This window comes from Chlorocebus sabaeus, chromosome 8 (genome assembly GCF_047675955.1).
Source record: "Chlorocebus sabaeus isolate Y175 chromosome 8, mChlSab1.0.hap1, whole genome shotgun sequence".
NCBI classification, from domain to species: domain Eukaryota; kingdom Metazoa; phylum Chordata; class Mammalia; order Primates; family Cercopithecidae; genus Chlorocebus; species Chlorocebus sabaeus.
This window is the reverse complement of record NC_132911.1, coordinates 24,930,211-24,957,155: the sequence shown is the minus strand read 5'-3', so window position 1 is coordinate 24,957,155 and position 26,945 is coordinate 24,930,211. Positions and strand designations below refer to the sequence as shown.

The window sequence follows — 26,945 nt, the reverse complement described above, 5'->3', positions numbered from 1 at the left end:
GGTGACAGCCAGAGCCTGTCTCAAAAAAACAAAACAAAACAAAACAAAGGTTTATTGTTTCAATTACAAAGCAGTGTAAATTTATTGTACTAAGGCCTTTGATATATATATTGCCAAATTATCATATAGCTTGTTTCCCCAACGGTGTCTAACACAATTTGTTTCTCCAAGACCTTGCCTATTCTGGGTATTAGAGGTTTACTTAATCTCACTTCGCATTTTCATTTCCTTTTCTCTAAATTAAACAGTCTGTCCGTGAACTTTTTGGCCATTTAGCTTTCTCATGTTGCTGTTTGTACCCATTCTTTACTCATTTTTCTATTAAAACAATATCTTTGCTTAGTGGCTTATAATAGCTTTTGTATATTAAGTTTATTAGCCACCTGTCACCTATGTTACAAAAATTTTTAAAGTTTGGGGCTTAACTTTTAATTTGCATATATATACACACACACACACACACACACACACATCTTCATATATAGGGATTTAAAATTTTACCTAGTAAAATCGATTTTTTCTTGTATTTTAACTATAAAAATCCATGAATCCTGTTCCTCCTCAAATCAGTTATCTATTATTTTACTCTAGCATTTTATAATGTAATTTTTAAAAATTGAATACTTCATTCTATCTGACATTTATTTTGTGGGTATAGTATGAAGTTGAACAAATTTTTTTCCAAATTAATTTTCTTTTTCTTTGTTTGAGACGGGGTCTCATTCTGTCACCCAGGCTACTGTGCAGTGGTGATCATGGCTGACTGTAGCCTCGACTTCCCTGGGGCTCAAGCGATCCTCACATCTCAGCCTCCTGAGTAGTTGGGATTACAGGGGCATGTCACCATGCCTGGCTAATTTTTGTGTATTTTTTTTTGAGACAGGGTCTTGCAATGTTTCTCAGGCTGGTCTCCAACTCCTAGGCTCAAGCCATCTGCTAGGTTCAGCCTCCTAAAGTGCTGGGATCACAGGCATGAGCCACCGCACCCAGTCCCAAATTGTTAACTAATGTTCTAAACAACGTTTACTAAAAACTTTCATTTTCTCTTTTGAAAGGTAACAAAATATTCATACGATCCAAAATCTCCTTTTCACTTATCATGGTTCTGTTCTGCTGATATGCATTCTCTACGTCTGACAGGCAAGCTCTCCATATTACGTTTATTTATTTATTTATTTTTTAAACGGAGTCTTGCTCTGTCACCAGGCTGGAGCACAGTGGCGCGATCTCAGCTCACTACAATCTCCGCCTCCCGGGTTCAAGTGACTCCCCCTGCCTCAGCCTCCCAAGTAGTTGGGACTACAGACATGCATCACCACAACTGGCTAATTTTTTTTTTTTTTGTATTTTAGTAGAGACGGGGTTTCACCACATTGGCCAGGGTGGTCTTGATCTCCTGACCTCGTGATCTGCCTACCTCAGTCTCCCAAAGTGCTGGGATTACAGGCATGAGCCACCATGCCAGGCCTTGTTATTATTTCTATTTGGCTATTTGTTTGTAACTAGTACTTATTCTTACTCTGATATTTTTGTGACTAAATTAAATAGACTTTCTCATTTATAATCTCTAAACAGCTTCTGTTGTTAAAGAACAGGCATTAAATATCATTTATTTTAAAACAGGTTAGAGGCTGGGTGCAGTGGCTCATACCTGTAATCCCAGCACTTTAGGATGCTAAGGTGGGTGGATCATTTGAGGTCAGGAGTTCAAGACTAGCCCAGCCAACATGGCAAAACCTCGTCTCTACTAAAAATACAAAAATTAGCTGGGTGTCAGGGCACACACTTGTAACCCCAGCTACTTGGGAGGCTGAGGTAGGACAATCACTTGAATCTGGGAGGTGGAGGTCGCAGTGAACGACCTCTACAAAAAAATTAAAAGTTAGCCAGGCATGGCGGCATGTGCCTGTAGTCCCAGTTGCTTAGGAGGATGAGGCAGGAGGCTTGCTTAGACTCAGGAGGTGGAGGCTGCAGTGAGCTGTGAAGGTGCCACTGTACTTCACCCTGGTGACAGAGTGAGAACCTGTCTCTATTTAGAAAAACAAAAGGTATTTAATTTCAACAAAAGGTATTCAATTCCTAATCATCTTATTTAAAGCTGTGACTCCCCCACCCTCACTTCCCTTAACCTGCTAATTTTTTTCCTCTATAGCACCTGTTGTCTCCTAACACTACGTAGTTTATTTTGCTATAACTGCTGTCATTATTGTTGGAATGTCAGCTCCTCAAAGGCAGTGATTTTTCTGTTGTGTTCACGGGTACATCTTCAGTGTCCAGAGCAGTGCCTGTTTTACGGCAGTTTTTACATACCTATTTGTGAAATAAATGAATTTTTTTAATCTGACAGGAATTTGGAATCATTCTTGTCCTATGTCCTCTAATTAAAATCTAACCGTAGCTTTTAATACAGCAAGTAAAAGATGCTTCACTTTAATGATGACACCACTGAGTCTTTCCACAGCTACCCCTGGTCTCTATCATAGTTGTTACCTGGCATCTATTTAGATAGAGCACACAGAAAACAAGAGGCCAGAGCAACACTGGCCTTTCCACAAGCATGCTAACCACAGGTTCTTTAAAATGTCTGGTTTTGTTCCTTGAATCAAGGGGGCTGGGTAGTTCATACTGGATCATTTTCTTTCTTTCTTTCTTTTCAAGGCAGGCTATTGCTCTGTTGTCCGGGCTGGAGTGCAGTGACACAATCACAGCTCACTGCAGCCTCAATGTCCCACGTTCAAGTGATCCTCCCACCTTAGCCTCCTGAGATCAGGGTGCCAGCATGGTACCTGATCCACAGGCACAGGCACACGCCACCACCACACCCAGCTAATTTTTTTAATGTTTTGTAGAGATGGGGTCTCACTATATTGCCTAGGCTGGATTATTTTCTCTCAATAGAAAATCCATGTCAGAATCAAGATCTGCTCAAGGTTATAACCAATAACCCATGATGTGAGAGGCCCATGTGAAGAACAGCCTCAAGCCACTGGCCCCGAAGGCTTCCCGATAGGCCGTGGGGACAGAGAAGCAGCAGCAGCCGTGGGATCCACCAAAGAGATACTCACGATGTGGGGAGACTGCCGACTCATCCCAATCACCGTCCGGTTGATCCTTCTCAGCAGCCGTTCCATTATGAGCTGAATGTGCATTGCAGTAGCGCCCTGTGGGAACACAGGATTTGATTCCATTCCTTCTGACTCAGTTTCGCTTTTCTTAAGGGAACTTCAGATAGATGAGTTTTGTCTTTAAATCTCTTTCTGGCTCTTCCCTACAAAGCAATCTCTTGTCCAAAAGTGGAAAATGGTCTCAGAATAGTACAAAACTTTATGAAGAAAATAATTGAAAATGATCAGTCGTAACATTTAAAAGATGAATGTGGGTGTGCAGGGACGAGTGCCTTCCTACTAACTCAGATCGCTCAGGTTCACTGAGAGCTCACTGTGGCCACTGACTCAACAAATAGTTTTGGGGGACCCCCATTAGCATGATGTATTCTGTTCTGAGGTTGAGCAGATTAGAATTGCCCAGGTCAATTAGACACATATGTGGGACATTAAAGGCAAAAATACAAAGCTCTTACCACCTTCTGTGTTGTAGGAAAAAAAAATAAGAAATTCAACTCAAGGGAATTGTGATGGAGTAAATGTTTGTGTCTCCTCCAAACTCATATGTGAAGCCCTAATCCCCATCGTGATGGTATCAGGAGATGGGGCTCTTGAGTTGTAATGAAGGTTAGATGAGGGTGGGGCCCTGGACTGATGGGATGAACATGCTTTTAGTAAATGAGATATCACAGATATCGATCTCTCTCTCCACCATGTAAGCACACAGCAAGAAGGCAGCTGTCTGCAAGCCGGGAAGAAAGACCTCACCAAAACTGAACCATGCTGGCACCCTGATCTCAGATACTCAGTATCCAGAACTGTGAGAAAATAAATGTCTGTTGTTTAAGCCACGCAGTCTGTGGTATTTTGTTATGGAAGGCTGACTGAGCAGACTAATGCAAGGATGATTTTGTATTCTGACTCTGTCATGTGTGACTTTGAGCAATTATTCAACTTCGCTGAGCTTGCAGTTTTCATAGCTGCAAAAGGGAGATAGTAACAGTTTTCTTATAGGAATTAGTAGGGCTGATGTAGTCATCAAGTGTGCTGAATAAATGTGTATTCCTTCTTTTACCTTCTTTCCCTTTTTTTGTAGCTAGATATTACACTCATTTGGCTCCGACTTACCCATATGCAACTTGACTTTTCATAGGCTCTATCTGTCCTTGCTTTATGATAGATATTTTGAAACTCCTGCTTAATGCTTCAAATAACTAAATCATTTATATATATATATATATAGCTTCTTAACATTTTTATTAATTTTTACAAATTTAACTGGCAAAGATAGTACTTATCCAGCATGTACAACATCAAGATTTGATACACGTAATCATGTAATGGTTTCCATGGTCAAATTAACACATCCATTGCCACCCCTGCCATACATTAGATTCCCAGAACTTGCTCATCCTATGACTGACACTTTCTACCCTTTGACCAACATCTCCCCATCCTGCCCCCAATGCCCTGCAGCCCCTGGTAAAGAATGTTCTACTTTCTGCTTCTACGAGTCTAACTTTGTTAGATTTCACATAGAAGCCAGATCAGGATGGCTACAGGAATTTTTTTAATATCAATAGTCTTTGGGGTACAAGTGGTTTCTGGTTACATGGATGAGTTCTTTATTGGTGATTCTGAGATTTTCGTGCACCCATCACCCAAGCAGTGTACACTGTACCCAATGCGTAGTCTTTTATCCCTCACTCACCTCCTAGCTTTTCCCCAGAAAGTTCACCAAGTCCATTGTATCATTCTTTTTTTTTTTTTTTTTTTGAGATGGAGTCTCGCTCTGTCGCCCAGGCTGGAGTGCAGTGGCGCAATCTCAGCTCACTGCAAGCTCCGCCACCTGGGTTCATGCCATTCTCCTGCCTCAGCCTCGTGAGTAGCTGGGACTACAGGTGCCCACCACCACGCCTGGCTAATTTTTTGTATTTTTAGTAGAGACGGGGTTTCACCGTGTTAGTCAGGATGGTCTCGATCTCCTGACCTCGTGATCCGCCCGCCTCGGCCTCCCAAAGTGCTGGGATTACAGGTGTGAGCCACCGCGCCCGGCCGCATTGTATCACTCTTAAGCCTTTGCAGTCTCATAGCTTAGCTCCCACTTGTAAGTGAGAACATGTAATATTTGATTTTCCATTGTTGAGTTACTTCACTTAGAATAATGGCCTCCATCTCCACCTAAGTTATTGCAAAAGACGTTATTTTGTTCCTTTTTTGTGAGTGAGTAGTATTCCATGATGCATATATACCACACTTTATCCACTCATTGGTCAATGGGCACTTAGGTGGGTTTCATATCTTTGCTATTGCAAATTGTGCTGCTATAAACAGGCACATGCATGTGTCTTTTTCATATAATGACTTACTTTCCTTTGGGTAGATGCCCAGGAGTGGGATTGCTGGATTGAATAGTAGTTCTACTCTTAGTTCTTTAAGGCATCTCTATACTGTTTTTCATAGTAGTTGTACTAATTTACAACTGTTACAGCAGTGTAACAGCGTTCCCTTTTCACCACACCCATGCCAACATCTATTGTTTTTTGATTTCTTAATTATGGTATGGCTATATGTATTTTCATTACAGTATCAAGTATTTCAGGTCCACCCTCCCTCTCTGCTTCCCTCTGTCCCTTCCTTCTTCTCTCCCTCCTTCACTTTTTATTAGTCACTTACTTGTTTCCCATTTCCCTGAATGAAAGTGATTCATAAAATCAGCCTCTCCAGAAAATGCTGCTTTCACTCCATTTACATAGCATTTCCTTAGTGTGGCCCTAAATAGTTGTGCAGGTCACATGCTGTGCCCTGTGGGGAGGTATGAAATGAATAAGGCTACTCTGAGCCTTTAGAGATTTCTATTGTGGAGGTGGGGGTGAGTGGCACACAAAATTTTTTTTTTTTTTTTTGAGATGGAGTCTCACTCTGTTGCCCAGGCTGGAGGGCAGTGGCGCGATCTTGGCTCACTGCAACCTCTGTCTCCTGGGTTCAAGCGAATCTTCTGCCTCAGCCTCCTGAGTAGCTGGGGTTACAGGTGTGCACCACCAAGCCCAGCTAATTTTTGTATTTTTAGTAGAGATGGGGTTTTACCATGTTGGTCAGGCTGGTCTCGAACTCCTGATCTCGTGATCCACCCGTCTCGGCCTCCCAAAGTGCTGCGATTACAGGCATGAGCCACTGCACCCAGCCAGGACGTACATTTAAATAAGTATAACACAAGGATCCCCTAGAAGGTGGACTCCTGGGGGAAGGGTGCTTGCTTCTCTAGTTCACTGCCACAGTCCTAGCCAATCTCAGTGCCTGGAGCATAAGAGCAGCTTCCCAAGGATTTGTGAGCTGCATTCATAACTCAGTGTACAAAGTGATAAAATCCTCAAAAGAAACTCAAGGGGAGCATGGAAACAATGAGTAGAATTTGGCAGGACCACACCAGAGACAACTTCACAGAGGCGCTGACTGCAGCTGGACCTGAAAGAAAGAGGACGATTCCAAAACAGAGCTGTAGGGAGAGGAGGGAATCCTGCAATGTTTAACAAAATAAAACAAAAGGCAGGAAGAACAAATGTCAGTAATTAGAGCTTTAAATTAACTAAGAAGATGAGAGGACAAGGGAAGAGATATTGAGCTAGTGCACATATTTCAAAATGTATATGGAGAAAAAAAAAGTACCACCATGATGGACAAAAATGATTGAACTTACTACTTTACCAGAGCTCCAAGATCGATAATTTTGACTGTCTCTGCTCATTACAGGGAACATAATATTGTGAAGACCAAAATAAAAAGCTAATTTAAACATCCTTGCCCAGGATTTAAATACATTCAAGTCATTTCCAAAGAGTCTTTCTGGGTAGTGAGAAGGTTGGTAGAGATGTTATATATTAAAAAATAGGGTCAGAAGTGGAAGAGACCTAAGAGGTCATCTAGAACAATTCTTACATACGACGGACTAGACTAGGAAACTGAGGCACTGAGATATTTGCCTAAGGACAAATAGCTACAGAGTGGTAATACTGGGACTAGAATCCAGTGCTCCGATTCTTGTGTTTCACATTAACTGTGGATCATAAACATATGATTTCTAGAACACTGGATCCCTGGCTAAACCAATGTGCCAGACACATTGTTGCCAAATTCATAGGGCGTGGAGCTTTACTGTATTATTTTAAGGAATTACTGAGTTATAAGAGTTACTTTTTTAAAAGTATTGTGTTTATGACATGATTGGTCACATTTATGTATTTGGTGCAAAGTCCTTGGTTAGGAACAAAATCTCCAATTGCTTTGGGAAAACGTATTCCATTTCATAATGTGGTTTCTATAAACATACTTAATTTAAAATGGGGGAATGATCTATAATGAATACATATCAAGTAAGCAGTGCAAAGAGTAAGTGGGCTACAGGGGCTTAGGGAAGTGGAGGGACAGAGACTGGGGGAGTAGCTAGAGATGGCAATGGTACCCTCACATACTTCTGAGGCTGCAGCATGCATTCACAGAAATGTAGACTTCCCAGTGCAAACCATGAGCACGAGAAAAGGTGGGCTGTGTTCAAACGGTGGTGGACACTGACAGGTGAACTAACAGTTTGGCTATGGGAAAAGGTGTAGTATTCTTATCCTTTGGTAGAACAGAATCCCAAGATACTGGAAAGATAAAGAGTTTAGGTGAAGACAAAGAGTGGTTTTCCTGTTCTGTGGGAACACCTGTGCCACGAAACCACCACAGACATGGTGAGTATAATTTGCGGCAAGATACCTTTTTTTTTCTCAGCCCTCAACTGTTCGAGTGAACACATTCTGCAAAGTTCTCCAGCTTCCTGTGTGGGGGCTCTGCTAGGCCTATGGGCTGTACTATTTCTAAGACATAGGTGAATCCAGACAGGTTCAGCCCTGTGGGTTTTTGTTTTGTTTTGTTTTGTTTTGTTTTGAGATGGAGTCTCACTCTGTTGCCCAGGCTGGAGTGCAGTTGCACAATCTTGGCTCACTGCAACCTCTGCCTCCCAGGTTCAAGGGATTCTCCTGCCTTGGCCTCCCAAGTGGCTGGGATTACAGGCGCGGGTTACCATGCCCAGCTAATTTTGGTATTTTTAGTAGAGATGGGGTTTCACCGTGTTAGCCAGGTTGGTTTCGATCTCCTGACCTGTGATCCGCCCACCCTGGCCTCCCAAAGTGCTGGGATTACAGGCATGAGCCACTGAGCCTGGCCTTAGCCCTATGTTTTCAAGAGGGATGGGGGCCAGATCACAGAGAAAACGCAAGATGAGAAAACATCATTTCCACTAGGCTCCAGAGAAAGCATCAATGTCCAAGAGGATATGGAAATGAGAACTTCTCAGCAGCTCAGAAATAACAGGTTGTTAGGCATCAGAGGATAAGAAGGAAGAGGTTTCCACATAAAAACAGAAAGGCCTTTGATTCTTTATTAATTAATTATTATTATTATTATTATTTTTTTAGAGAGACAAAGTCTTACTAAGTTGCCCAGGCTGGTTGGTCTTAAACTCCTGGGCTCAAATGATCCTCCTGACTTGGCCTCCCAAAGTGCTGGGATTACAGGCCTGAGCCACTATGCCCAGCCAGGTCTTTGATTCTTAAGAATAGTCACAGGGATCTCAATAGTGGGCACACTGGGCGAGCCAGGAAAATCAGCCTGCGGAAGGCCCCAGCAGTAATCTGACTTTGCACTGGAGGCTCTGGCCTCCCTAATTATCTCTAAAATGGGCACAGCCTGCCCTAATACCTGAGTTGGAAACTACCTGAGAATAGGAAGGCCGTGGAGTCACTCCTGTCTGGTGCAAAGGGGCCAGTGTGAGCTCCGTGCAGCATCAGTGATGACTCAACTCACCACATCCTTCCTGTCCAGCACCTCCAGGATGTTGCTCAGAAGCTGCGAGCTTGCCTCGTGGTCAGGCTTGCTGGAGTTGTCATCTAACTGGCCACTGAGCTGGTCCGTCAGCAGCGGCAGCAGCACTTCTCTGCACTCTGAGAAGGAAAACACACACAGCTCACACACAGCAGTGCCACCTCCTGAACTGCCTGTCTCCTTCCTGCAATGCTCTCCAGTACCAGTAGCTCTAAGCTCTGCAATCAGCCCTGCAGGAAGGCAGCCCCTCCAGCTCACCCAGGAACACCTGGTTTTAGGTGTGGAACTCCACTCTTGTTCAGTTTGCAGATGAATGAATTAAAAAAAAAAAAAAAAAAAAAAAAAAGAACTTCACCTTTGCAACTGGATTATACAAACTAAGAAAATGACCCTTCCCACAGGTAAAGGTGGGAACTTAGCAAAATGTTTAAATTATTTAACAATTTCTCTAGCTTTTAAAAATGCCAACCTAATACATGAAATTGGGGTCATATGAAACAAATAAAACCAAACAAGTTATAGATATTTTTTTCAAAATTTTTTTCACCTAATGGAGAAAATGTACTGAAAGAAGTTCCTATAAATACTAATCTTCCCTAGTACATTTCAATGACATTCTGCTCAGGTCTGTGCAGGTGTGTGGATTTCAGAAAGTAAGATATGACATATTATGTCTTCTGAGATCTTTGCTATTGTAACACATTTTATAATGAATTCAGGTACTCTGAATGCTACAGAAATGACTGTTAACAGTGATCACACTCTAATTAGAACTATCGAGTGCATGCTTGCTCTTCTGCTCAAACACCTTATCCTTACTATCTCAATTACCTTTTCTGTATCCTTAAAAAGTTATCAAAGCATATTAAAATGTTTAGTAATAATTTACTTTGGTAATAAATGTTTTCTACTTAAGAGCATTCACTAGCTTTTGGCAGGCATTACCTCTACCTCCAATTGTGTCTTAGGAACATTTGCAATTTCTAAGTGCAAATTCATAGTGTCAGAAAATATCAGAGCCCAAGGAGGCTACTGATATGACCTAGTTCAAGTCCTTCCTTCCACAGAACTGGAAGCTGAGACTTGTAGAAGGTCATTCATTTGTCCAGTTACATAACTAGCCAGGGACAAGGCCAGGAAGGCTCTCCCACCAATGATCCACTCAATCCCAACGTTGAGGAGTCCTGCTCGTCTTCGGATCTCCAGGCAATATACATACATAACATGAGGTCACCCTCTCTGAGCCCCTGACCACGGAGACCAAAAGAAGTCTCCGCAGCTGCCTCACTCTAGCAAGTCTTGAGTTTATTGGGAAGGCTCAGGTGCTGGACCTCCTGTTTAATACCAGCTTTGGGACAGAAATACTTGGTGGCTATTTCCTAGACTCTACTTACAAAGTGAAAAGTATTTTATCAGTGTAAGAGTTTTTTCCCTCCATGCCCCACTCCTCTCCCAGCAGAATACTAGTCATCTGGCTTCCACCAGCCTACCCCCTAAAGAAAAGGCTTGGCCAGGTGCGGTGGCTCACGCCTAAAATCCTAGCACTTTGGGAGGCCAAGGCAGGTGGGATCGCCTGAGGTCAGGAGTTTGAGACCAGTTGGCCAACATGGTGAAACCCCGGCTCTACTAAAATTACAAAAAAAAATTAGCTGAGTATGGTGGCACACACCTGTAGTCCCAGCCACTTGGGAGGCTGAGGCAGGAGAATCGCTTGAACCAGGGAAGTAGAGGTTGCAGTGACCCAAGACTGTGCCACTGCACTCCAGCCTGGGCAACAGAGCAAGACTCCATCTCAAAAAAAAAGGAAAGAAAAGAAAAGAAAAGGCTTGCTTTATCATGTTTGCCAATTTCCCTGGTGTACCTGGTGTAAATCCTTCCACCATGGTCAATTTCCAGCTACTAATGTGATATCACTGAACGTGGGGTTGAGAAGGGATGCATGCAAACAGTTCTCCTGTGGGATCCAGCACATTGCTGCTTCCCTATCCCCTGGTTTTTAAGGTCATGCAATAAGTATAGGTTAAAGAAGAATTTCTTTTAAAAGGGTCATCTTTTTCCTACTTGCTTGTTACTTCCTGAGGTTCCTGTTTTAAAGACAAAATTCGCTCATTAATGAATCTCTTGCAGATTGCTCTAATTAAAGATTAAAGAACACATGATTTTGCTCTTTTAGGAACTGTTGGAAATACTGAGCTTACTTTAGAATCTCCTTAAAACTGCTCTCCGAGGAGGTCCTTACATACCAGCAAACAACTGGCAAGGATACTAATGACATTTTTTTTTTTTTTTTTTTTGAGACAGAGTCTCGCTTTGTCGCCCAGGCTGGAATGCAATGGGCTGGATCTCAGTTCACTGCAAGCTCCGCCTCCCGGGTTTATGCCATTCTCCTGCCTCAGCCTCCCGAGTAGCTGGGACTACAGGTGCCCGCCACCTCGCCCGGCTAGTTTTTTTTTTTTGTATTTTTTAGTAGAGATGGGGTTTCACCGTGTTAGCCAGGATGGTCTCGATCTCCTGACCTTGTTATCCGCCCGCCTTGGTCTCCCAAAGTGCTGGGATTACAGGCTTGAGCCACCGCGCCCTGCCAACATTTTTTAAAAAGAAAAGTCAAGTGCTGACTGGCACGGTGGCTCACACCTATCATCCCAGCACTCTGGGAGGCCGAGTTGGGCAGATCACTTGAGGTCAGGAGTTTGAGGCCAGCCTGGCCAACATGGTGAAACCCCATCTTTACCAAAAATATACATAAAAAAAAAATTAGCTGGGTGTGGTGGTGTGCACCTGTAATCCCAGGAGGCTGAGGTAGGAGAATCACTTGAACCTGGGATGGGGAGGTTGCAGTGAGCTGAGATGGCGCCACTGCACTCCAGCCTGGGCAAGGGAGCAAGACTCCATCTTAAAAGAAAAAAAAACAAAGCTCAAGTGTTAGCTGCAGAAATGGGGCTGGCATTTTAGCACACAGCAGTTTGTTTTAATCCTTTGAGATGGAGTCGTGCTCTGTCACCCAGGCTGGAGTGCAATGGTATGATCTCGGCTCACTGCGACCTCACGCAGCAATTTTCGAAAGAGACTTACCTGACTGTCGAAAAAGAGCACTCTCTACTATCTTGGTCATGCAGTTAAGTTTCTGCCGAACCAGCTGGTTGTCAGGAATGCTTTGAATGAATTTGCAGAAGAGCACACTGGAAGAGAAACCACAGGGTTAGCAGTGTCTGCGTCCTGCCAAGCTGAAGGCATCATTATAAACTTTTCTTCTCCACTCTGAGATTTGGGCATGGAGAGATTTACATGGAAAACTACAAAATGACCTGAGAGTTTATGACATGGCAGCAAGGGAGACTTTATCCTCACTTACTGGAGGGCTCTGCCTTAGAGCTGAGTATTTACATTGCCAAAGAACACCCATGTCCATCATCGTTTTCCAGTCCCGCCTTTGTGAAAATGGCTTTCTTGGCTAACTCCACTCTCATGTTGACTTTAGTCTGACTGCACTGCTGCGATACTTAGGGGTAGGGCTGGAAGCATGTCATTACACACTATCTTTTGTAGTCAATTTCATGTCTGCATGTCTTGTTTTCCCAGAGAAAGTGCAAACCTCTCTCAGGGCAGGTTTTGGTAGTTCTTTTGCATCTTCCACAGAACCGAGCACCAAAAGGTATTCAGTTAATACTTCTTAGAAAAATAAAAGCCAGGTGTAGCAGCCCAGGCTCCAGCCAAGCAGGGGAGCTGTTTCTCTGTTAGAGTTAAGGAACAAAATTTTGTTTGGCTATTTACCTGAGCTCAACAGGATCAAATACAAGTTTGACGTCATTAATTATGCTAGGAAGGTACTTCAAAGCTGCCCCCTGTAAGAAAAACACCGAAGGCAAATTCAGTTGCCAGGCAGACAAATACAGCATTTACTGCTTCATCCCAGGAAGAAAAGGCTGTGTTTGGAACTTAAATAGGGAACTGGATACAGATGCCCTTACAATAAAAAGGAAAGCTGGCATTGCTCTACACGATCTCCTAAAATGCTTTGCCTGAAGATGCAAGGGGATACAGCTTTCTGGTTTCTACTGCCAGCAGGCTCTGTCCACTTGGAGTTCATTTCTCTGCCTAAGGAGGTGGTTAAATTCTTTTTTTGTTTTTGAGACGGAGTCTCACTCTGTCCCCCAGGCTGGAGTACAGTGGCGCCATCTCGGCTCACTGCAAGCTCTGCCTCCCCGGTTCACGCCATTCTTCTGCCTCAGCCTCCCGAGTAGCTGGGAATACAGATACCTGCCACCACGCCCAGCTAATTTTTTTGTATTTTTAGTAGAGCTGTGTTAGCCAGGATGATCTCGATCTCCTGACCTTGTGATCCGCCCGCCTTGGCCACCCAAAGTACTGGGATTACAGGCGTGAGCAACCACGCCTGGCCAGGAGGTGGTTAAATTCTTGAAGTCTCTCTCACAACATGGCCATAAAGAGCAAAAAATAAATATTAATAGTAAAGTTCACATTTGAGTCTTCAGGGATTATGTATTTCATGTATTTTTTAAATTACGATAACAAAGACGGTGACTTTACACTTCCGGGTAAAATGAGGGACAAAAAATTTAAAAAATTGTCACCTATAGTAGCATTGGGATCAGTTTGCTGAAATCATGGGGTCAAACAGGGTTCACAATGGCCTTTCAAGGGATGTCTAATTGGGTAGCATGTCCTTGGCAAACTGACATTTGAAAATACGAGCATCTGTAGAAGTTAAAATGGGCTTGTTTTTTTCCCTTTATTTTCTGTAAATCATACTAAAATTCATAAGCTATCCAGGAACCATGATTCATTCTGTTTCCCCCCCATGATATGGCCAATTCGAAGTGGTCCCAAAACATCATCACCACAGCCTAAGAAGAGTTACCCATGATGACACCAGGCTGACCTTGATCTTGACGGCTTCCTCCAGAGGCCTGTCCATTAGCATATTGAAAGCAAGAAATAACTGGCGGATTGAATCATTAAACTCATCTCCATCTTTGCTCTGGCCATAAAATCTTAACAGGAAAAAGAGAAAAGCAGTTGGACTTTCCATTGTTAAAAGAAATTTTAAAATAGATTTGTTGCCTCCCCGACTTCTCCTTCACTGTATCCCCCTAATCATTCTGACTCACCTAATCAAGCCCCAGTCATCTGAAGTTTCGGGCAATGGGTTAGAGAAGCTGCTCAACCCAGAAAGGCTCTGATCCCCAGCCCAGCCTACAAAACCATTTGTTCCAGTCTAGCCACTGAACTGCCCATGCTGACACTGGCCTGCTCTATCACAAGGGCCTTCCAGGACAAGACCCCTTAGTCTTCACTGATACGTGCTTGCCTTCTTTGAAGTACTATACTTGTCTTCAAAAGATCTGTCCATCAACTCAAAAGTGGGTTCTTTCTCTTAAGTAGAAATCAAGAGATATTTGGGCACTTTCCAAGAAACACAAAGGTCCCAAATGAAAGTGCATATGCACATATAATAGGTGGCAATTTCACCACTAACTGGTCAAGAATAGTATGGCTTGAATTCAGAATTTCATGCGCACACTCAAACACACACACATATGTTTATATTCGTCTCCTCCATTCACCTATACCCATAGTACCCAAAGAATATGACCTTCACTGAGATAGTTAATCAGAGGGTTAATGGTAATTCTCAATTCATCCATTTTACAGAACTAGAAAAGAACTTTATTTGCAATTTAGTCCCCAAAGTATCTAAAAATTAACACGCCTACAACAGAACTCACTTGATTTCCCTGCTCAACTCTAAGTATTCCAAATGTCAGCAAACAGCACTGCCTCGAACCTAGATCCATCCCAAACCTAGATGTTATCTATGCTTCTTCCCTTTCTCTCATTGCCCCATCAAACCCAACAGGAAATCCTACGAGCTCGAATCAGTCCATTCTCTCCCTCTGCCTCTGAGATGGGGCTGGAGTATCTCACACTTGAACCACAATGGCCTCTCAAAGTGGTCACTGGCTTCTACCTTTAGCCTTCGATAATCCATTTTCCATGTGGGAGATGAGATGATCATTTAAAATATAAGCCAGATTTTATTACTTCCCTAGTCATTCCCCCAGTGGCTTCCCACTACACCTAGAATAAAATCCAAGCTCCTCACTATGGCCTACAAGGCCCCGCATCATTTATTATTTGCTGGCCACTCCCGCTCTCTCTCCTGACACTGGATTCTCGTTACTCCTCATGCATCCACACTTGGTGCCCCATAGGTCCCTGCCTGGGGCACGTCCTGCTTCCACTAACCCTTTCCTGACATCTCTGGAGGCTGCTTCTTCATCTTTCAGTCTCAGCTCACATTATACCACCTCCTCCTCCACTCAGTTCAGCTCAGGCAGCCTTCCCTGTTGGATCCACCACTCCAACACCGCCCTCATTTACAGGGTGATTTCTTTACTCCTTGCCTCCCTGAACTCCATGGAACCCACACACACCATCACAGTGGGAGCCTGGTCACCAATGCAGAACACTTGGCACTCTATGTAGGTGACTTAATTTTTTTTTTTTTAAGTACTAATGATAGGGAGCTGAGGGATTAAGATCAAGCTTCTCAACATCCTATTTGGGGCAATTTACAATTTCTTCTTGGTGTTTTGCTGATTGAGGTGAACTCCAGCCAGGTAATGAGCTCATAAGAGAGATTTAAACTCTGATGAAGGCAACAGGGGGACCAGGGACCAGGTGACATTTCACTGCAGCCTCTAGACATGGCCAGTGCACTGAAGTGATCATTAAATCTAAGCAACCAGAGGACGCACATTGCCAGTCTCTTCCCCAGCTCAGGTTCTTCTTTAATAACATATAAGGGAAAAGTAACCACACGCAGGCCATCACAGATGAGGTGCAATGAAGCAACTCTCCTAGTCAATTTCATGGGTCCTCTGTCGCCCTAACCTTTCATTTTCCACACTCACCATCCTTTACTGACCTATCTGGTGTCTAGAATGAGGACTCTGATGTGCTTCGACAAATGAGGAGGAAATGAACTAGTGAACCATCCATAAGAAAATACATTTTAATTTCACATTCAGGTTTTCTTTCTGTAGTTTAAAGGTGATACTGATTTTTGGATATCAGAGTTTACTACACAAACAGACTTTTGGGTAAGAGGATGTTCCCTTGGTAGAATGCTCCATGCCCCAACCATTCCCAATATATGGAAATGTACCATAACTGGAAAATAAAATGAACCAACTTTAAAAGACCTTCTTTTTTTTTTTTTTTTTTTTTTTTTTTTTTGAGATGGAGTCTTGCTGTGTCACCCAGGCTGGAGTGCAATGCAGGCTGGAGTGCAATGGTGCAATCTCGGCTCACTACAACCTCCGCCTCCTGGGTTCAAGCGATTCTCCGCCTCAGCCTCCCGAGTAGCTGAGACTACAGGTGCCCACCACCACGCCTGGCTAATTTTTGTATTTTTAGTAGAGACGGGGTTTCACCATATTGGCCAGGCTGTTTCGAACTCCTGACCTTGTGATCCACCCACCTCAGCCTCCCAAAGTGCTAGGATTACAGGCATGAGCCACCACGCCCTGCCAAAAGAAGACCTTCTGAGAAGAAAGCAAATACAGAGACTGTGCATAAATTATGTGTGGGGAAAATACTGCTCACTTCCACCTGCGAAGGAGGAATGGTCATTCAGCCAGATGGGTTTTAAAGTCATTAAACACTTTTTGAAAACAATTAGAAAAGTATATATTCATTTAAAAATCAAAAAGAATATAAAAATAGCAAATAAAAATATAATAATAAATATAACTAAAATGCTAAAAGAATAAAAATATAAAGAATGAAAAAAAAATTACAAGCCTGTCACCCGAAGTTTTTGTACTATTGACATTTCAGACGGGGCATGGTGGCTCACGCCTGTAATTCCAGCACTTTGGGAGGCGGACATGGGCAGGTCCCTTGAGCCCAGGAGTTTGAGACCAGACTGGGTGACATAGACAGACCCTGTCTGTACATAAAATATAAAAATTAGCTGGGCATGGTGGTGCACACCTTTGGTCCCAGCTATTTGGGGGGCTGAAGTGGAAGGATTGCTTGAGCCTGGGAGGCAGAGTGCAGTGACCTGAGATCGTGCCACTGCACTTTCGCCTGGGCGACAGAGCCAGACCTTGTTTCAAAAACAAAAACAAAAAACCCTAAAAAACTCTAAAGAAACAACAACAAAAAAACCACTTTAGCATGTTATCTATCCAGTCTTCTTCACTATACATATTTCAAATCTGTATTATTTTAAAAGGAAGATCATACTGTACTCACGCTTTACACGTTTGTTTTTATCATTTAAGAATCTATCAGGCCAGGAGCAGTGGCTCACGTCTGTAACCCCAGCACTTTGGGAGGCCAAGGTGGGAGGATCACGAGGTCAGGAGATGGAGACCATCCTGGCTAACATGTGAAACCCCATCTCAAAAAAATTAGCTGGGCATGGTGGTATGCGCCTGTAGTCCCAGTTACTCGGGAGGCTGCAGCAGGAGAATCGCTTGAACCTGTGAAGTGGAGGTGGAGGTTGCAGTGAGCCGAGATCATACCACTGCACTCCAGCCTGGGCGACAGAGCGAGACTCCGTCTCAAAAAAAAGAAAAAAAAAAAGAATCTATCACGGTCCTCTTTCCTCATTAACATACCCTACATTTGAAATGACTGAATGTACATACTTCCACGTTCATTTTTGTCATACCTGATAGATTTTTTTTTCCATTAGATACATTTCTAGATGAGGTATTACTGGACAAATGTGACACTTTTTCCTTTCCTTAAAATTTTTCTTTTTCGTTTTTATTCATACTGTCTATTTCTATCCTGAAGAATTTATATCTCCATTAGCATCAAAATTGAAATACAGTGCCAATTTTTGCCCAATATCATCAAAGGACAAAGATTTTTAATCTTTTTCAAATGTATAGGTAAAAGATGGTATGTGTGCATGTGTGTGTGTGCATGTGTGTGTATCAAAATTCTTTTGATAGTATGAAATTTGTTTTAATGTATTGACCATTTAAATTTTTCTTTTGTAAACTACCATTTTCGTTTTCTATTTTGGCTATTTATCATTCTTTTATTGATTTATAAAAGCTTTAACTGAGAAAAGCTATTAACCTTTCATCTGTACTATATGTAACCTTTTTGCAGGTTGTGTGCTTTTAATTTTATTTTTTTCAATAAACAAAGTTTCTTTTAAAAATACATACGCTTAAATCTACAAACCTTTTATTTCTTCCTTAGAAACACATTTTAACAGTTGGGAAATACAGCTATTTCTGAAGGGTAGGAAAGTCACTGGGGTTGTGAGTGTTCCCTGCAAAGGTACGCGCTCTTTTGTGGTTTCTTCTATTTTTGATGGAACTGTTATGCTAGAAATCCAAACAGGGAATAATCCCATCTGTAGTGCTTAGCTGCCCAGGTAGCTAAGCACAGTGTCAACAAGCAAACACTCATCTCAGGAAACATCTCCCCCGAGATGACTGCTTCTTCTGCTAGTGACAGCAGATCATGATCCTAGATTTGCACACTCAATATTGTCATGAAGTCATCTGCTGTATTAGGTACAATCTTGCCATAGGAACCTGCTTCCCCAAGTCCTGAGGTCATTACTGCCCCAGAATTTTGCTGAACTTCTCATGAGTCTTCTCCAACAGAGACACAGCCCACCTCCATCTTCAGCCTTGCAGCTCTGAAATAAGGCAATTCTAAGAGCTAACTGCTCACAGAGCTGAACACCAGTGTGCAGAGTCAGGGAAAAACTACACAGAGTGACGGCTGATAATCTAAACATCCTCACTGCAGTTAATATTACCTCAAGTAGAGCACTCGAGATTGGATGATGAATCTAAACAAGTACTTCAAGGCTTTCAACGCAGCAAAAAGCAATTCAGTCTTGCTGGAGTCATCCGCATTAGCCACGTAGAAGTTCAGTACCTTGGAGAGTTTCCTTAGAAGAATGAGAAAGAAAAATTAAGCCGACGAGCAACAGGATACTCTGAGGCTTGGGTAAGTAATCTAAGAGGGTAAAGTGGCATACTGGAAGTAGAAGTCATTACTAATTATATCTTCTAGAATATGCCCTGAACAGCAAAATTAACTCTTTTCCAATTAAGTTTCCTCATCTGCCATGTAGGTTTGGAACTACCCTTCTGCTGAGAAATACTAGAAAAGGTTTCTTTCCCTTTGTGGGATTAAACAGGAGGGTTATGAAATGAAATGGTTGAAGTGACCCAAATTGCTAGGATATTTTAATCTCTGGTATGCAATTCTGACATCTTCAGATGCTCCCATAAAGGAGGGATTATGCCTGCCTACAGGAGTTGACTTAAAAAAAGCCTAATTCCTTTTATTCTGCCTCAATCCCTTGGGATCCATCAATATGGAGTCAGATAGAAACTTCATGGAGTGAAGAAAGAGGAGCTCAGTCAGACTCTCTGGAACATTCATGGCTCTAAGTATTGAATAGATAAAACTGTTCTGGGGTCTTAGGTTGCTCTTTGTGTCTTTCTAGAATGTTTGGGCTAGGAATGGTCTTCATTTTGTGCTATCCCTTAGACTTTGGAGGGCACTGATATTTTAATCTTAAACCTTCTTTCTGGGAATCTTTGAGCTTTCCTATAATAATAACTATTATTATTATTATAGCTATAGTTATATATGTCATATATATAACTATAACAATTATTATTATTATTATTTAGACGGAGTCTCTCTTTCGCCCAGGCTGGAATGCAGTGGCATGATCTCTGCCTCCCGGGTTCAAGCACCTGGCCAAATTATTATTTTTTAAAAAGGACACATACAGAATTGATCGAATCTTGCAAATAAATCCAGTTGACTACCACCCGGAGTGCTGCATTTGGCTCCGTGTGATCACAGTGACGGGATTTCCTCATCTGTAGCTACCGCTCACCTGGATGTGAGGCTCCTGGGTGGAACGGCCACCATCACTGGTGTACTCGCTGACAGGTCACTGGGCAGCAATCTACATGATGTGGCCTAAGCCACTGTCATAAGAAGATCATCAACCAATCCAGCTACATTCCTATCACTATTTATCACATTCTGCACAGTAACTGGAAGGCAACGGGGTGGGTGTGCCAGGCACATACAATGCCAGGGTGAGTGCTCTGGGGAGGAATACGGAGTGGACTTTAGTTGCTTTCTTTAGTCAGGGGCCCATAAACCAATGATAGAAGGCAGGTTGCACTACGGAAAAGATAGAGACCACTGCCTCTTATGCAAAAGACTGGAAAAAGAAATCTTCTCATATCCTGTAAGTAACACATTTTACAAAGCATCTGTGGTACAGGGTTGAGGGCATGACTTTTTCTTCTATCATACTTGGTCTTGTTTAATTCATGGTTTGATCTCCTTAATTCCCCACGCCAATCCCACTGACATCCAACCTCTAAGATCCTGAGTTGGGTCATTTGTCATTAATTTTGCTCTTGATTTTTTTTGTTTTTTTAATTTTTGTTTTTAGATACAGGGTCTTGCTCTGTCGCTCAGGCTGGAATGCAGTGGCATGATCACAGCTCACTGCAGCCTTGACCTCCACAGGCTTAAGCAATCCTCTTGCCTAAGGCTCTCAAGTAGCTAGGACTACAGGCGTGCGCCACCACACCCGGCTTTTTAATTTTTTGTAAAGACAGGTTCTTGTTATGTTGCCTAGGCTGGTCTTGAATTCCTGGCCTCAAGTAATCCTCCGGCCTTAGCCCCACAAAGTGCTGGGATTGCAGGTATGAGCAATGATGACTGGCCTATTCTGCATTCTTAAGGAGACTTCACCTTATTCAGAAGGAAGGCCCTGATCTTAGCCCCCTTTCCACAGTTAGAATACTTAGATGGTTCCCTTTTTCCACCAAGAAGCTTAGAATAGAGTTCTGCCTTACCAGGCACATTTACTGAACACAGGTCCCTCTCGTTTCTCAACAATCCAGCCCTAAAAGTACAAATCCAAAGATCCAACAACACACATTTCCCTCAGATCATACTTACACGTATGCCAAAGTGGCACTGAAGTGCTTGTAAATGTAGGTTTCAAGTACGGGATTAAAATGCTGGAACTTGATGTCTCCTATCAGTGAAATAATAAATACCTGCCAAAAGTGAAAAACAGAAATAGCAGCACTGTACAATCCCAAGTATTCTGTCAACAAGCTGGATTTTCACATCTCGGTGCCTTCTTTTCTCTCCGGATCTTTTCTGCAGCATTCCCACTCTACCATTCCAGAGCTGATGTCAAGTCTTGAGGATTGTATTTATTTAACATAAATAGAGAGACTATTACATGTCAGGCACTGTGCGAAATGCTGTGAAGAAACCCATTCAAGCCAGAATCCCTGGCCTCAGGGAGCTGACTAGGTATCTCAAAGACAGGGGAGTCGGTGCCCAGGTAACCTAAGGGGCAAGAGGAAGGAGGCTCTGGAAAGGGGTTTTCTCTAATCCAAGGATGCAGCTAATGAAACATTCCACGACATTTTTCTCCTGGGTACACTATGAGTGCCCCCAATAACAACTTCACCAGAGTTTCATCTCCCAATTACCCCTTGTATATTCCCTTGCACTGCCATTAGGCACATGACCTAAAATTAGCCACACTGCCCTGCTTAAGACAGAGTGGTCAAAAGCAAGGGGCATTTGGGATTTCCATCTATGCCCACTGCCAGCTGCTCTGTCCCTCAGGAATCTGTTTCCTTGTCCCACAGCATCCATAACCACCGTCTCTCTTTCCCATAAACCTGAGTCCAACCAGTTGGATCTCAACTAGGTGGCGTTTTCTTTATCTTAAACCGTAGCTTTAATACTCTGATTATTTCTTAAACTGACTAGTTTCTTCAAGCTGGTGAATCCCCTAAAGCTGCAACTGACCTTCCTCTTCAGCTGTGGCATTCAGGTAAAATCCTGTCCTGAACTTTCACCCCACCAAGGTGAAAATGATGCTTGCTTTGGGCCTTTCAGCTTCTTCCCCTCCACCTTCACCTCTGGCCTTCCCAGATTCTGATATCGCTTATCCCTATTCTGATTTCAATTCTTGCAATGGGTTGAAGGTTTAAGTGCTTTGTGTGACAAACTCAGTTGTCTGCTGGGTTGAATATTCTGCCTAATGAGGCTCTGATTCACCTCTGACTTGTGAATTCAGTCTCCCTTGCATAAACACACCAGTGCACACACACACACACAACATGTAACAATCCTCCAGACAATGGTAATGTGAGTTAAAATGATTCCTGATTTCTAATAAAAATAAAACATCTTATTTTCTCTAATAAGAAAGAGCATATCAAAAAGTGAGATCTAACAGGAAACAAACAAATAAAGGCCTGAAATATAAGTCATTGTTTCTAATTTGTAATTCTAGGAATTCAGCCTAACACAATAACCAGAGAGATGGAAACAAATATTTATGCGAGAAGATATTCACACAATCACTTATAATAGTGTAATATTGAAAACTATAAAGTTGCAGCAATAAACACTAGTTAATATGTTTAACTGCTTACCAGTGCATCAAACACAAGGAAGTCATAGGTTTCACTGTCTGACATTTCCATCATTATGTTAAAAAGTGCATCTAGTGTATCTTGCAAAAACTGAAGATAAGAAAAACAGAGAGGTTATTTTGATGCTTTCATAGATACCATAGCAATCTGGGGACAACTAGGTTTGAATCAAAGAGGTTTAAAATAGCATTTTTAAAAAAACTAGCACACTTGTTTAACAATGTAGATAAGTTTTATATTTACAATGAATGGTTTAATTTTAAATGTTGAACCAATTAGGTATAATTGGTATAATAGGTATATGTATGTATGTATGTATGTTTCTAACTATGAATATATAAACATACCTTAACAATCTCTCCTCCATCCACTTCCATTAACTTCTTTAGGTTGTGTTTAATGTTCTGGGAGTTGGAACGCCAGTTTAACAAACCTAACAGGTCAACTAGGAAGAACAACCACAAACATTAGACACAGGTGAGACAGAACAACCCAGACCATTTCAGGACATAGCTGAAGAATTCTCTAGAACAGGTAATTGCTCTTAATAGTGTCTAATTCAAGATGCCTTATGTATTCTTTTACTACCTCCCATCCAAGTCGGGGAAAACCTTGTGGTCCTCTTTCATTCTTCAAAGAGAAAAAAATTAACTATTAATGCATAAGAACTTAAAAGAATATCTGACTGCAACTAACATTTCTCAAGTAATAACATCATGGTCATAAGAAGTAAAGCTAAGAAGCACGCTTATGTAAACTTCCCACTTCTAATTTGCTGCCTTACTTAACTTGTCCCTTATCACTACCTATGTCTGGGTGGATTCAGAGGGAAGGAAGAAACATGGGTATGTGTGCATCTCTCTCTATATATATACATATATGTGTGTGTGCGCGCGTGTGCGTGCGTGTACCTGTGTGTGTGCGTGTACGTGTGTGTGTGTGTATATATATGCATTAATTTATTTCAACATCATGACCACACAGATTTTATTTTTTCCACCTTTTAGATGAGGAAACTGAGGCTTTGTGAAGTTAAATTACATGTCTTAGGAGAGGTAGAAATGGAATTTTATTACATATTTATCTGATTTGAAAAACCAACTCCTTGCGATTCTATCATACAGTTTTCCCCAGAGTTCTTTGAAGAAATAGACAAGCAAATTAGACAGGTGGCTACTTCAAAGAAAAGGTGGAACAGATTCATAGCCCTTAGGATAAGTCTGGGATAAAAATATTAAGGCATTTTTTGACTTACAATGGAGAATTTTGAAACTTTAAGCCACTTACAGCTTTAATAAATGTTAAGCTATTAAAAATGTCAAAGAGGCTGGGCGCAGTGGCTAATGCCTGTAATCCCAACACTTTAGGAAGCTAAGACGGGAAGATTACTTGAGTTCAGGAGTTCAAGACCAGCCTGAGCAACATGGAGAGACCTTGTCTCTATTAAGAAATATAAAACTGTCACAGAGAAACTGCAGTTATCTGGACTGTGACTGTATCATCACCTAGTTTAGTACATCAAGCTACTATTTCTATTCAGAGCATTACCTAGTAAATGTAGCAATACTTTTTTTTTTTTTTTTTTTTTTTTTTTTTTTTTTTTTTTTTTGAGAGACAAGGTCTCGCTCTGACACCCAGGCTGGGGTGCAGTGGTACAATCTCGCGCAGTGGTGCAATCTTGCAATCTCGGCTCATTGCAACCTCCGCCTCCCAGAATCAAGTATTCCTCCCACCTCAGCCTCCAGAGTAGTTGGGACTACAAGTGCACCACCACACCTGGCTAATTTTGTATGTTTTGTAGAGAAGGGCTTTCGCCATGTTGCCCAGGTTGGTCTTGAACTCCTGAGCTTCAAGCAAGCCTCCTGCTTCAGCCTCCCAAAGTGCCTCCCAAAGGAATTACAGGTGGGAGCCAGGGCACCCGGGTGATATTTTTCAATCAATGAATTTGTAGAAATACATAAGTCATTACACGTGTATTTTTCATAAATAGTCAAAGTGCTTCATGCGGGTGTTTATCAGTTTGCCTATTGTTTAGGCCCAGGGAAACTGCCAAAACCTAATGCCTAAGGATTCCTTGTGTCTACAGAATAAACTTCCAATGAAACACAGAGAATGTAATAAGGCCCCAACTATGTCACTCCAGCACACCCCAACCACCACTATTCTCTTTTACCCTTTAGCAGTCAGAGAAATCTAATCACCACAGCCCAACCATGGCAGGTTCTAAAATATCTGTGTGTCTTTGTGTATATTTTTCTCTTTGCCTGAAATACCCAGAAATAAGATGTATTTGGTGTCTCCTTGACTCTTCCCATAGTTTTGAGCCATTTGAAGGCAGGAACCATATAGTGTTCATTCTTTTATCTCGCCATAGTACTAGATATCTATTAGGTGTTCAATACATGTCAGATGAAGGAATAAATGAATGAATGGAAAGGGAACCAGCAACTCTAAGGAAGCTGGTAATATGCTTAACCCAGTCATTAATGTATTCATTCATTCAGCTGGTAATTAACATAGGTGCAATGCTAGGCCTTCCACTAGGCACTGTCCACTTCCACATTCTCCAGCTCTGACTTCTGCCACAGGCTAGTCAAAGGTATTGCTCATTCTATCACTTGACCCAAAGCCGCTGGAGGAAAACGATTTAGTCGCTTCACCAGGGGTGAATATTCACCCAGCAGCTTCAGCCCCAACAAAGTACCCAAATATCATCCCAGAGGTTTATTTCCTAGTGATACCCGCATGCCAGATCACGGCTCACATAGGAAAATATTTCGGCATCTGGTGAACTGTTAGGTCTTAGGACCAGGAAAGCAGTGACACAGGGTTACCGAAAGAGCCCCAGGCTTGTTGTGTTTCTAAGATGTACACAGGTTTATCCACGTAGCTCTGATTTTTTTTCTTGCTGTGCAGTGTCTATTCAATTGTATGGGTATACACAATTTGTTTATCCGCTCTGCTGCTGATAAACACTTGGGCTGTTTCTAGTTTTTTTCTACCATAAGCAATTCTGCTATGAACATTCTCATACGTCTTCCAGTATACAGGTAGAGCAGCTTCTCTAGGGTAGAAAACTAAGGTGGGATTTCTGGGGCATCAGGAAGAATATCTTCAGCCATATTAAATATTATCCAAAGTCACTGTTCCCATTTTACATTCTCGTGAGAAATGTGTAAGAATTCGGGATACTTCAAATCTTCAGTAATGCTGAGTAAAAGCAAAAGTTACACAAGAATTCACACAGGACACAAGACTTCAATTAGACAGTTCAATTATTAACTACATTAATACTGTAGGCTGTATAATACTGTATACCGTATACATGAAAATTGCTAAGAGAATAGAAATAAGTGTTCTGACCACTGAAAAATAAGTAAGGTGGCATGCAAAAGTCACCAGTTGCAGGAGATTACTGAACACTTGAAATGTGGCTAGGGCAACTAAGGGACTGACTCATAATTTAATTTATATAAAATAAAAACAATGCAAAATGAAACAATATACTTTAAGGGCTACAGATGTGGAAAAACTATAAAGAGAAGTAAGGGCATGAGAATCCCCAAATTTAGGGTAGTAATTGCCTTCTACCCTAGGAAGAGAATTTAAGAACACATACTTCTAAAAAGGAAAGTATGACAAAGCTATTCAGACTCAAAAGGTTAAAAGTCACTGGAGTTTGTAACAAACCGATCTTGGAAATTCTAACTGCAAAACAACAAACTGTAAACTGTTTGGAGCTACAAAGAGCTGTTTTCAAAATCCAAGTCCACCACTTAAGAGCTTAAGAAAGATTTTTTGCCACTTTAAAACTCAATTTTCTGGTCAATGAGCTGGAAATGATCATGGCAAAGTTGGTGCTGGAGGGTGAAATGACTGACGAGTATGAACCTCCTGGCCCAAGGCCACACACCTCTGGGGACCTGCACATTCCTCTCTTTTTCCTGGAAAAACAAATCTATTCTTACCTCCCACTGGGCCCAGAAACCAATGATCCCACACAAACTGGTCTGTTTTAGTATCGAAAAAACAAATCAAGTAAACAAAAAAGAGTCTCCAAGATCTGTCTGTTAAAACTCCAGTGGCTTTTAACCTTTTGAGTCTGAATAGCTCTCCTCAGGCGAAGGAGGAATGCCTTTGCTCGCCCTCTCAGCGGGAACACAGCTACCCTCTCTACTCAGTCAACGCCCTCAGAGTTAGCCGATGACTTACTAATGCTCTTCAGCGTTTTATTAAATCAAATTCATTCTTTATAATTTCCATCAAGTCAGAAAAAAGCAGATGCATGAATAATCTACAATCATTTGTCCCTGGAATACCCCATTTTCCCCGATGCTCACGATGCCTTTGCCAAGTCTCCATCTTTCCCTCTCTTGTCCCCTGGTCCCTCTCCCTGCTCCCAGTCCGTTTGGATAGCAGGTCACTCCTCTCTGATTCAGACGAGGCTTGCCTTTTTAAACCTTCT

The 26,945-nt window shown here is 42.0% G+C and overlaps 1 protein-coding gene across 2 annotated transcripts in view; it reads right to left on the bottom strand.

The window, feature by feature from the left end:
• Positions 1–26,945, bottom strand: part of DOCK5 (dedicator of cytokinesis 5) — a 233,048-nt gene that overhangs the window by 57,348 nt on the left and 148,755 nt on the right. For both annotated transcript variants that reach the window (XM_007961955.3, XM_007961957.3), the window contains exons 19-27: positions 22,828–22,925; positions 22,481–22,570; positions 20,976–21,076; positions 18,787–18,921; positions 13,867–13,978; positions 12,738–12,808; positions 12,039–12,145; positions 8,949–9,085; positions 3,066–3,161 (exon numbers count right to left, since the gene is read on the bottom strand). In XM_007961955.3, the coding sequence (XP_007960146.2) occupies positions 3,066–3,161; positions 8,949–9,085; positions 12,039–12,145; positions 12,738–12,808; positions 13,867–13,978; positions 18,787–18,921; positions 20,976–21,076; positions 22,481–22,570; positions 22,828–22,925 (947 nt within the window). The remainder of the gene's footprint in view (positions 1–3,065; positions 3,162–8,948; positions 9,086–12,038; positions 12,146–12,737; positions 12,809–13,866; positions 13,979–18,786; positions 18,922–20,975; positions 21,077–22,480; positions 22,571–22,827; positions 22,926–26,945) is intronic.